The sequence below is a fragment of the Cicer arietinum genome, chromosome 5, assembly GCF_000331145.2.
Source record: "Cicer arietinum cultivar CDC Frontier isolate Library 1 chromosome 5, Cicar.CDCFrontier_v2.0, whole genome shotgun sequence".
Lineage (NCBI taxonomy): Eukaryota > Viridiplantae > Streptophyta > Magnoliopsida > Fabales > Fabaceae > Cicer > Cicer arietinum.
Window position 1 is genome coordinate 6,468,155 of NC_021164.2, and position 12,760 is coordinate 6,480,914.

The window sequence follows — 12,760 nt, forward strand, 5'->3', positions numbered from 1 at the left end:
ACAAAGTTAATAATGATCATGTAAGATAAACACATGCATTTGAACAACAACAAAAAAGAGTTTAATTTCCATACATCGACAATGTAAAAAGTTTTACACAGTCGGAAAATCATGATCAATCATGTAGATAACTTTATAAGTAGTTATGACAAAAGTCAAACATTATTAACGATGTAACAGTTGTAATTGACAATGTATATAAATTATATTCCAAACAAAATATAGAAATTGAATTATGAGGCTCATAAGATCTTATAAGAACAAGATGTTCCAGTATGGATAATAAATAAAAAACAACAAGTTCTATTTGTACCTTATCATTCAAAAGTTGGCTTGAGAAATCATTGTTGTTTTCATTATCCTTAATGCATGACTCAGGAGAAAGACTAACAAGAGAAGGTAACGATTCAAGCGTGAGCGAACGCATTTTCGGGAGCGCGATCTTGTCACTTTCTCCATCATCCTCTTGTCTTTGTTTGTCAATGATATACTTCATAAATCCACATTCAGAAATCTCAATTTCAACAAGCTCAGAAAGGTGTTTGACCATTGAATTCAACAAAACAAACTCCATCCTATCACAGTTTTTCACTTTGATAACTTGTAGTTTTGCAAAAGCTTCTGTTGGAATTGGATCACTGCATATTCTCTCCAATTTCATCATATTGTGAAGTATCAAAGATTCCAAGTTGATGAAAACATTATCATGAAGTGACCAATTTGTTGATCCAATAATGCTCTCCATTTCATCACATTTTTTAATACTAAGATGCTTCAAATGTGAAAATCCTTCATCATTCAATTCATAAAGTACTTCTTTGACACCTTTTAGTTCAGCTAGATACAAATCTTCGGCGCGAGCCGTCAACATTTTTATTCCATAATCCAAAAGCATGCTTGGATCCATGCTCAAATTTAGCTTAAGAACTCTTGTTGAACTTTTGTAGTTCTCAGAATCCTCCTCCTCAGAAAATTTCCAGCCATCACCAATCAAAATCTTGTAACTTTCTAGTCTTCCAAAGGAAAATAAGTCTCTAGGAAAAACTGAAGTATCATTTATTTGCATATTCAAAGTTGAAAGTTGATGCAAATTTCTTAACTCGCTTAAACTTGAATTATTTTTCTGGTTTTCAATTCCAGTAGCCATAACCTCCCATTGAATATTATTACAGTTTCCGATATTGAGTTCTTCTAAGCTTGTGAGACTTGATATGAGATTGCGAGGTACTATTTCTAGCGTCGAGCAATCGGTCAAATCTAGCAACCGAAGATTAGTCAATCGTCCTATTTCGGCAGGGATCTCTTTAAGCTCGGATTTTTCCAGGTTGAGAATCTCTAAACTTTTGATTTCTCCAACAATAGAAATGTCTTGCAACATGCATTTATTGAGATTAAGTGCTTGGAGGTTTGTTAAAAGGGAAATAGATGAAGGAAGTGATGGAGTAAAATTCAAATTTCCTAAACTTAGTATCTTAAGTTCTTTCATATGATCAAAGAAATTATCATGAACTTTCAAATTGTTATTATCTTGAGAGTTGAGTTTGAGTATCTTTAAGTTAGGACATTCTAACCTCTCGGGAAGTTCGTGGATGCGACACCGATCCAAGAAAATATGATGACATGTTTTCAAGAAATCGGTTCTCGGCCATTCTTTCAGTTGGGTGTTTCTCTCGACAGTAAAGAACGGCTTGAGCTTTGACGCGATGGAGGCAGCCACAATGCGAACAACTTTGAGTGCCGCAACCGAATCTCTTCCGCCTTCGAGCAACAAACACGCATCTCTCAAGTCGTCGATCAATTTGTGAAGCCCGTTTCTTCCGTCTGTCAACGTATCAACGTGTTTATGCAAACCTAAACACCAACCGAACACCAACAAGTCTTTCGCGTTGTAACTATTTCCCATTGAACCTAAAAGAAGGAAGAATGTTTTGAGTTCTTGACTTTCTAAATGATCATAACTCTTCTCAATAGAAGAATGAACTTGAGAATAAAAACATCCATCAAAGTCAAAATTTTCTATCTGTTCAAGTGCATCTTTCCAAGCATACAAATCCTTGTTCTTCAATGCTTCAACAACATTAACAATCAAAAGGGGTAAACCAGCACAATTTTTCGACACTTTCATCGCTACCGGCTTAATGCTAACATCTTCAACAGCATTCCCTCCTCTATTTTCAAACAAACTCCAACTCTCATCCTCAGACAAAACTTCAAGTCTATAAACTTTCTTTGCACCTAAGTTAGTAGTCAACACATTACGATCTCTAGATGCAACCAACACTTTGCAACCACCACGATCATCGCTGAAAGGAACACCGACCTCATTCAAGCTTAGCTCTCCCCAAACATCATCGAGTATCACAAGAATCTTTATCTCCTGCCTAATCCTTTGGCGTAACCGGCTCGCTCTTCCCACCTCAGTCAGCTCATCAAACTTCAAACCTAACCCATCAGCTATTTCAGCTCGAATCTTTGTCACGTTAGGAGAATTCGTCACAGTAGCCAACACTACCACATCGAACAAACCATCTTTCTCGGCTTGCCACGCTAGTTCCTTCACCAATGCAGTCTTACCTATCCCTGCCATTCCATACACACCAATCATGTGAACATCAGAATCCTCTTTTAACACACGAAGAATTTCGTTCAACATTGTTGTTCTTGATTCCAAGTCCACATAACCTCTAGCACCAGAACTGAAGTTGCATTTCAAAGCACAACGGTATGAAATCCGGTCGAATGTTTCTTTTTTTATTTCAATCAAAAGATCCACCAAGCTTCTTGCTTTCTGACTCCTTGTGTACCTTGAGTACACCGCATCTACGCATCCAACTCTTTCTTGGTCTTCTTCACGAAGGAATGCCTGTGCCTCTTCTATGGCTGTCTGCACTCTAGAAAACCAGTCACGAACCGTGTCTTCGATCTCTTCACCGTTCCTTTTGGCAGCTTCAACAGTGTGCCTCATTTCTTTCTCCTCCCTCTGCAGCTTCTGAATCTCATTCTCGAGATCATGGAGGTAACTGTTGTACATCAATATATAAGTAAATTGCCGCAGCACAGGTAAAGCCACGCTTGACGCTACACTAGCAATAGTATCCATCCTTGTCAAGCTTCTTGATTTGATCTGCAAAACAATTGAACCAAGACTTTAAATCACAACATGATTCTGGATATTGAGAAAAACTGCAGTCAAATACGCCCCATGTAACTGCAATTGCGGTCGCATCGCAGAGACATGAAAAATTACGTGATTCTTTATAATGAGAAAAATTGCAATCAAATACGTCTGATGCAACTGCAATTGCGGTCACAGAGATATAAAAAACCTATTCTTTAAAACCTTTAACGAAACAAAACTAAGAAAACAAGAGTTTGTTATAGGTTTAGCTAGCAACAACATTCATCATCTTATCAAAAAAACAATGGAACAAAACGCAGTCAACCGCCACTATAACCCTAATTCATTGCATAATAAAAAAAGGTACAACATCCACTCTGTTGTTAGAGACATACGCACAATTAGCCGAACTCTGAGATCAATCATTGTGTTTTTGCTCGTTCATTATCTTCTTTCTTTAGAACTAGATTTGCTAACTAGATTTGCTATTCCGACATATTTCATTACAAAGAGTGTTGATTTTCCGATTAATAGTTACAACTCTACCCTCTATACTCTCTCAGTTTTGAAGAATATGAAAAACAATGTTTGAAAGTTTTTATCATTATGAAAACAAAGATTTTAGTTTTTTAACCCTCTCATTCTTAGGGGAACAAAGTCTTATTAATTTAGAGTTCGTTCGGTCATAAACTAACTAAAGTCTGTCAAAAAATTGTTTCAGCCAAGATTCGAACTCAAATTCTCTCGAATAATTCATTCTTAACTAAAATTAATTAATCACTTAAATTCAATCACTTTGATTATGAAAACAAAGATACCAACGATATTTATGGAATACTAATCAAGTTTAAGCAAGAAACTAAGTTACAATATTCATATTAAACATAAGAATTATGACATAAAAGTTTGATTTGAGATGCAAATGAAACATACCTATGCAATAAGAGTAGTTGATTGAAGTTTATGTGAAAATGTGCAAAATGGGTTGGGTTGGAAATTGGAATAGTTGCTTAAAAAGTCAAAAATAGTGATGAAAAATTCAGAACAAATTGGATAAGCTGTATTAATTATCATATAGTACTCAATCAGATACTTTTTTTTTTATCGTATAGTTATTATTATAGTAATATTTTTATTGTCTAAGATCTAAGTTGCAAGTAACATGCATATACTGTTATTTACAGATAAGTTGAAGCTAGAAATTAAATTTAATAGCTGTAGATGTTAGTCAACTGAGATATAATCTCAATGACCATAAAAGTTAAATTTAAGATGAATTTTTAAATGAAAAAAATATCTTATTGAGAATTTTCAATTAAAATATTTTATTGATAAAATATAATGTTAGGAAAAAGTATAACTTGAATTTGAGACCAACTATGTAATACCCCTCCCTCCTTGGATGAGTAACTTATTAACAAAATAAATCCTCTTATAACTGAATGATGGTTTTAATTTTTAATGTAATATTAATTTTGTTAAAGTATCCTCTTCTGATTGATACTTATTCGTTTTATGGTAATTGTGCCATTTGTTATTTTTATACATCTAAAATTAGTCATTTTATAATATTAATATAATTTTAATTATTTTTTTTGTTAACTTATCTTTATTTATTACATTTAATTAAACCATTTTAATAAATGAAGTACATTTAATCATTAAATCAACGTAATTAATTATTTTTAAAAAAATTATGCATAATTCAAATTAAATATTTAAAACGTGATAGATAAAGTTCACATAAATCAATATCAATTTGCTGTTTTTTTGTTGCATTAATTATAACGATATATATTTTAATAATTAATAAAAATAATTTTTTTTAAATATATTCTCTATCTTTCATTTAATGTATGAAATGTTTTATTAAACAACCACTACAACTATATACAACGTGAAACTAGATTGAATAATTGTTCTATATTTTATAGCAAATATGTCAGATGTAACGGCAATTGCAGTCGCAGATACATGAAAAATGACATGATTATTTATAATGAGAAAAATTACAATTAAATATGTCTGATGCAACTGCAATTGCGGTCACAAAGATATAAAAAACTTATTCTAAACCTTCAACGGTCAGCAACAACATTCATCATCTTATCATAAAACAATGGAACAAAACGCGGTCAAATGCTGCTATAACCCTGATTCATTACATAATAAAAAAAAGGTACAACATCCACAATATTGTCGTAGACATATGCACATTAGTCGAACTCGTAGACATATGCACATTAGTCAAACTATGAGATCAATCATTGTGTTATTGCTCGTTCATTATCTTCTTTCTTTATAACTAGATTTGCTATTCTAACATTTCATTATAAAGAGTGTTGATTTTCCAATTAATAGTTACAACTCTATCCTCATGACCGTTTTTATCATTATAAAAACAAATATTTTAGTTTTTTAACCTTTCATTCATAGGGAAATAAAATTCTAATAATTTAGAGTTCAGTCTGAAGATAATTAAAATCTGACAAAAAATTGTTTCAGTCAAAATTCGAACTCAAATTATTCCAAACAATTTATCCTTAACTGAAATTGATTAACCGCGTAAACTTAATCACTTTGATTATGAAAACAAAGATACCAACAAAATTTATGGAATACTAATCAAGTTTAAGCAAGAAACTAAGTTACAATATTCATATTAAACAAAAGAATTATGACATAAAAGTTTGATTTGAGATATAAATGAAACATACCTATGCAATAAGAGTAGTTGATTGAAGTTTATGTGAAAATGTAGCAAAATGGGTTGGGTTGGAAATTGGAATAGTTGCTTAAAAAGTCAAAAATAGTGATGACAAACTCAGAACAGATTGGATTAGGTGTATTAATTATCATATAGTACTCAATCATATACTTTTTTTTTTTTTTTATCGTATAGTTATTATTATAGTAATATTTTTGTTGTCTAAGATCTAAGTTGGAAGTAACAAGCATATACGGTGATTTACAGATAAGTCGAAGCTAGAAGTTAAATTTAATAGTTGTAGATGTTCCGTAAACTAATATAATAAAAGTTAAATTTAAAATGAATTTTTAAATGAAAATGTTAAATATTTAATTTTTTAAAAAAAATATATCTTATTGAGAATTTTTAATTAAAGTATTTTATTATAAAATATAATGTTAGAAAAAAATATAACTTTGAATTTGAGAGCAACTATGTAATACCCCTCCCTCCTAGAATGAGTAATTTATTAACAAAATAAATTAATTTTTAATGTAGTATTAATTTTTTTTAAGTATCCTCTCTGATTAATATTTTTTTGTTATACTTGTTTCATTTGTTATTTTTATGTATATAAAATTATTTGTCATTTTATAAATTAATATAATTTTAATTATTTTTTATTAATATATATTTATTTATTACATTTTAATTTATTAAATTTCTCTATTAACTACAATTAATCAAAACATTTTAATAAATAAAATTTATTTTATTTTTGAAATTAACATAACTAATTTTTTTTTTAAAAGTTGTACATAATTAAAATAAAATATTTAAAACGAGACAAATAAAGTGCTACAAAAATTATTATAAATTTACTTTCTTTTTCGTTGCATTAATTATAACGATAATATTTTAATAATTACTAAAAATAATTTTTTTTTTTAAATATTACTCTCTATCTTTCATTTATAAACTTAATATGTGAAATGTTTACTAAACAACTAGATCACACTATATACAATGTCAAATTAAATCAAACAATTGTTCTATATTTTATAATAAATTTTTAATTATTAAATCAAAATATATTGTTTAATACATTAATTAATTAAAATACTTATAAATTTCACTAAATTTATGTGAAATAACATATTTTAATGGGTGTGTATAAATTTTAATCAATAAAATGAAAATGCATTAGAAAATATATTTTAAAAAGTATTTATTCAACACTACTTTGTTCAATTGTTGTAATATAAAATTGCACATGTGAAACACGCTGTAAGATTTAATGATTTGTTTCATTGACAGACTGTTTCACCAGTTCAATATTATTAATGCATCAATGTGCCAGAAGATTCAACTTTAAATATAATTAAAAATAATAAAAAAAAAAATAATAATGATGATGATGATGATGATGGTAGATGCTTCACTTAATTAGTTGAGAAAGTCACCAAAGTTGAGTTAAGGCAGCTGATACCGGATCCAAACTCAGGTGCAGCTTATTGAAGTTTAATTAATTAAATATTTATTTATTATTTAAATATAAATAAAATTAAATGCTATTTTTAATCCTTAAAAAGTTCATAAAATTTGTTTTCAGCTGGCCTTCAAAAAGTGAGTTTTTTTTCCAAAATTTTAAAATATAATTTTAGATCAATTAAGTTTTTTCGTCCTTATAAAAATTTATTTTTAGTTCTTATAAAAAAAAATTACATATTTTAATCCTTATAAAATTTTTATGTAAGTAGTTTTAATTTTTATCGGAACATCAAATTTTAAATGATTGTTTTGCATATATATTTATAATATTATAAAAAATTATTCATAAAAAATTATTTAAAAAATTAATTTTTAAGTTTATATTTTAAAGACTTTTATTTTAAACATATAATATTTAAAAAATTATATATTTATGTAGATGAATTTTTACTAATGTTCTCAACATACTTCTAAAAAATTTAAAAATTGAATATATTTCGTATCATCAAAAACTAAAAAATATATAAATTTTTTTATAGAAATTAAAAAATTATTTAACTATATAATTTTTATCATGTATTTCTTTTAGAGTCGTGCTAACATTTGTTAATATTTTTCCTTTTTTGAAATATGTTTTTGTGGTCTTCTTAACAAATATAAAAGAGTAAAACTGAACAAATTTTTAAATTGAGCAACAAATAATATGCCATGATTTTAATTTGGAGACAAAAATAAATTACAAACATATTTTATAATTTTCTTCTATGGGATTTCATATATTAAAATTTCGAATAATCAATTTATCATCAATATGCTTATTCTTGACCACATCTAATTTCTCGATATGAGTTATTTTGTATGTTGTAAGGCAAATCAAAGAAGAGAACAATTGTATTTGAATCAAATGTGCAAAACTAATAGTTTAGGGTATGAAAAATAAAATAAAAATTGATAAAATAATACAAGTATTTTTTTCCAGCATCAACCTAACTTGGCATGGTTGATATCCTCATCAATTCAGTTTAGCTGTAAAACGTTTCTAATTAGTTAAGGGCTCTAATTTTTAGTTTTATAATATAATAAAATGAAAATGAAGTGGATTTTTTTTATTAAATATGTTTTTATAAAATTTTGATCTTTCAATTTTAGTATTTTACTTTAGTTCTAATTTTGATTTTATAGAGTCTTTTTTAGGGATTAAAAGTATTAATTTCTTACAAAATTATTTCAAAAGAAGAAGTAAAAGTGAATAAATTATTTTCATAGACTAAAAAGATAATAATTATAGACCAAACATAAAATTTTATTAGAACTAAAAACTTATTTTACTTTTTTTTAATTATTAAAATTGTATTTTTTTTTATTAAAACTCAATTATTAAAATTAAAATAAGACCTATTAAATATTTAAGACGGTTATGTAAGATAAGTACCCTTAGATATGAGTATAATTAAGATTACACAAACTAGATTGATTTGAAATATGTACTAAATAATAGTATAGAATAATGTTCATATAATACAATGATTCTTATTATTTAAAACTCATGAAATCTTACTTTCATCGTGCATCTTAGTCTCCAACATTAATTTTTTTGTTAATTTTATTTAGCTGTGGTAATTTTTTACACTCAAGTATCATTTGCCACGTAATAATGTCATTAAAGTTCTTCAATGCTCCAATTCATTGTTATAAAAGTCTATAATTAGTTTATTATGTAAGAATTAATTATCTTATAAAAATTTCTTTAAAAAAAATATATAAGTAAATATTTTTAAGTGCACTTTTATAATAAACTTTAAAAATAAATTATCTTAAACACAAACATGAAGAATGAAATTTTGTATCTTTCTCAATCTTCTTTCAATTATCCATGTTTCTATTAGAAGAATTTTTATTTATTCAGTATGCATTTAATTTTCATCCAAACGTAATTTAATATGAAATGTTTTTTTTTAATATAAATAAAAAAGAAAAATGATAATGAACAATGAACACTACTAAACAGCATAAGAAGTGCTCTTAGGATACAAGATGATACAAAAAGTCTAAAGATAACATAAAATTGCAAACATAGAGCATCCAAAACTCCCTAAACACAACACCCTTTCTAGAAGAACCTTAAAAAAATACACTCCAAATATTGAGACCACTTGCTCATTACATTTCTTTACTCTCAAGTCATTTGTTCCTTATTTGATAATATGTTTTTCCATTTACATGCATTCCTTAATTGTTTTCATGCCTGATTATATTTTTCACATGGTTGTACTTTTTTCAATCTATTTTATTTCCAATTGCTAAAAAATAAAATTATTTGTTTTAAAATAAGAATCACCAAACCACCCTTGCATGAACCAAAATACAGAAGTCTAATAGAAAAGAGAAAAAGATTTTGTGATGTTATATGTTTTCAATTAATTTAAATGAAATTTACAAAATTATCGTTTATTTAAAAATTGTTTTAAAAATTATTTGTGAACGTAATTTAGCAACGTAAATATACGTAAATCAACCGCTACTAACATACAAAATTTCATTCATTTATCATTGTGTTTAAGGTTACTAAAGTACTCTTAAAATATTTACATTGATGTCCATTTTAAAACAATTTTTTTTATAAAACAATTAATTTTTATAAAACAATTAATTTTTATTAAAAAATTTAATTATGAACCTTCATGGCACTATAATGATATACTGTCACATGGTAAAGAGTATTTGTGTATTTTATGTTAAATTAGCATCTTGCATGTCAAAAATTATGTCATCTTGGCTGAACTAATGGAAAATTAATTTAAGTACCAAAATGATTATCAGAATTAAAATTTAAAAAATTTTAAATAATTTATCTTCTTGGCGATTGTGATCCCCGCTTGTCACTTTTAAAGATTATAATAAATATTTACTCTATTTAATACAAATAAAATGATTGTTTTAAAAAGATTAATAAATTTCAATAAAAGACATTCAAAAGAATTCAAATTCCAACCTTGATTAGAATAATTTTAAACAATCTTTATTTACCTCTACTCCGGATTATTAGGGACAAGAGTTAATCCCAATATCTTTATACTCTAGCATAACTTTATAAAACGGTAAAGAGGAAAACAAATTTATCACATTAACTCTGATAAATTACACCTGACTATGCTCACTCCCACATGCCACCTATATCCTATCGCTCATCAACAATGGAAGCTGTAAACCATACCGATTTGGATCCTTAATGTTAAAAATTCAACATGAAAGTGTACAAGAGATCTCAACATTAAAATCTAATTATATATTTAAGATGTAAAATCAAATAAATTTTATAGCAAGATCTTCCACATTATTCTATCATATTGAATTCCAATATAAGAGATCCATATTCAGAATCATAAGTGTTAAACAACAAATCAGTTTCAAATAATTGCATTGATAGCATGTGATGGGAAAATTAATTGAGTATATTTCATTTCATTTCATTTTTTCACCATACAAGTACAAATGTTTATATTGTCACTCTACATTGAGAAAACCACTTCCAACTGATGTTATACAAAAAATTAAAATAATTTCCTTCATGTCATTTGAAATAAAACAAGATGCCTTTAACATGACCTAATTTTGGGGAAGAATGTTGCTTGCAGCTTATCTTTGTCACTAAAAAATGGATGCTGGCATCTACTATTCTAATGTTCCTCTGAAATTTTTCTATCAGCCAACTGCATCTAAATCAACATCAGCATCAGCATCAGTCTCATCTATGATTCCGGCTTCAACTTCAGCATCCGCTTCCAACTGACCCGCTTCCAGCCCGTTATCAGTATCTGAGCTCAGCTTCTGTAGTTCATCAGAAGTTGAGGTTCCACCTTGATTACCTGGAAGAGCAACAGCATCAAATTCCATTGGTGTTGCTGTGGTATCTGTTCTAATGCCTTCACCATCCGTCTCAGCTGCAGGTGTAGAAATCTATTCAACAAAAATAATGACAAAAAGTTATTTCAGAGAATCCATTTAACATTGATTTATTATTACAAATCCTTAATATAGAAAGAGCACTCAACAGACCCTATGTAGCACCGACACTTCAGATTGAAGGTATCTAATGTTTAACACGTGTTAGTGTCTGAAACCAACACAACACCAGCACAAGTGGTTAAATTCATTCACTATAATTTTTTTAAATTATTATCGGTGTCTATGTGTCAATGTTTCGGTATCTGTGACAGTGCTTCATAGAGCTGAGCATACCGAAGTTAAAGATGGATCAGTTAGTTGGACTCAGTATTCGAGTGACAAAATATGGTTTATGTTATCTATGTATCTCCGTATTTGTAATTGGTGTAGCCTTATATCTGCATATAGGAAGAGTTAGTTCGTAACAGAGTTCTGTTGCCATTCAGCTAGTTAAGAAGGCAGTTATGCCACTCTATATAAAGTTATATCTACACTCAATTGAAGGTTAGCAATCACATTCAGAATTCTCCAAATTCTCTCTCTACACTTAACTTCTTTGATTTTCTCTCATCTTCTAACCTAAAATAGGCCTAAGCCTAAGCTAACTATGGCCAATATCATCCGAATTCTCCCTTTACTTTGATTTTCTCCAAATACACTCAAATGAAGGTGCATAATGTAGAGGGCGATAAAACATAGATACTCCAAAATTAAAGCCATACACATAATGGATTGTACCCCAACATGGTAGGCATTTGGTACTTATGGGTATGCACCAGGTGTTTTACAAAAATCATTTCATTGATTCTTTTGTTGATCACATTGATACTTTTATTATTACCTGGTGAATTATTTACCTAATTTTTGCTATGTAAATATTCTTTACATATCTTCTGCAATGAAATATCACCTTTCCTAATTTCCCTATATATATTTCTTGGTTCTATTCTGATTTGTCATTTGTAATATATTAAATTAGGAAAGCTTCTAGATACTTATTAGATAGTCAATCACTATAATCAATGTATTTTTTTTGGTAAGAAATCATACAGATTAGTCTAATTGATCAAATCATTCAGTATCAATTCTAGTGGACGAATAATTCAAAAGAACCCGAGTTCAAACCCCGGCTGGAGCAACCTTTGGCTAGAATTTACTTACCTCCCAACTAACCTCTGGATTATCAGAGTCCCTTTTCCCTAATAATAGAGGGTTAAGACCAAAAAAATTCTCTCTGGTTATTTAAATCCTTTTTCCTCTCAAATCTATATCTTTATAAAATGTGACCTTGTTTATACAAAATTCTTGCTCCCTTTAATATGCACCCAGTCCAAGCATAGACCCTTACTTCAACCAGCTATAACTGCTTTCTTCTTTAGATAATTCGATACCTCTTCTCATCGGCTCCGTTTTCATTGTTTCATGTCTGTTAGGGCTTGGGATATTTAAAAGAAGGGGCTGGAGTGGCGGATTGTTTAGCTGAGATACTTTAACCTAGTTGGGACCCACAAGAGCGG

At 28.4% G+C, this 12,760-nt stretch overlaps 2 protein-coding genes across 5 annotated transcripts in view; both read right to left on the bottom strand.

Annotated features, from left to right (window-relative positions):
* LOC101512529 (disease resistance protein RPS2-like) overlaps positions 1-5,952 on the bottom strand; it is an 8,939-nt gene extending 2,987 nt beyond the window's left edge. Inside the window, exons 1-2 of one of the 4 annotated variants that reach the window (XM_004498613.4) lie at positions 5,836-5,952; positions 314-3,124 (exon numbers count right to left, since the gene is read on the bottom strand). In XM_004498613.4, the coding sequence (XP_004498670.1) occupies positions 314-3,100 (2,787 nt within the window). In that variant the 5' untranslated portion in view covers positions 3,101-3,124; positions 5,836-5,952. Of the gene's footprint in view, positions 1-313; positions 3,125-3,513; positions 3,961-4,051; positions 4,206-5,835 lie in introns of those variants that run through there. The other 3 variants (XM_004498612.4, XM_012715251.3, XM_004498611.4) reach the window with 3 other exon arrangements.
* A 4,777-nt stretch (positions 5,953-10,729) lies between these two features.
* The window catches only part of LOC101513603 (THO complex subunit 1), an 11,686-nt gene continuing 9,655 nt past the window's right edge, over positions 10,730-12,760 (bottom strand). The window contains 1 exon segment of the mRNA XM_004498615.4: positions 10,730-11,255. Within this exon segment, the coding sequence (XP_004498672.1) occupies positions 11,001-11,255 (255 nt within the window). The 3' untranslated portion in view covers positions 10,730-11,000.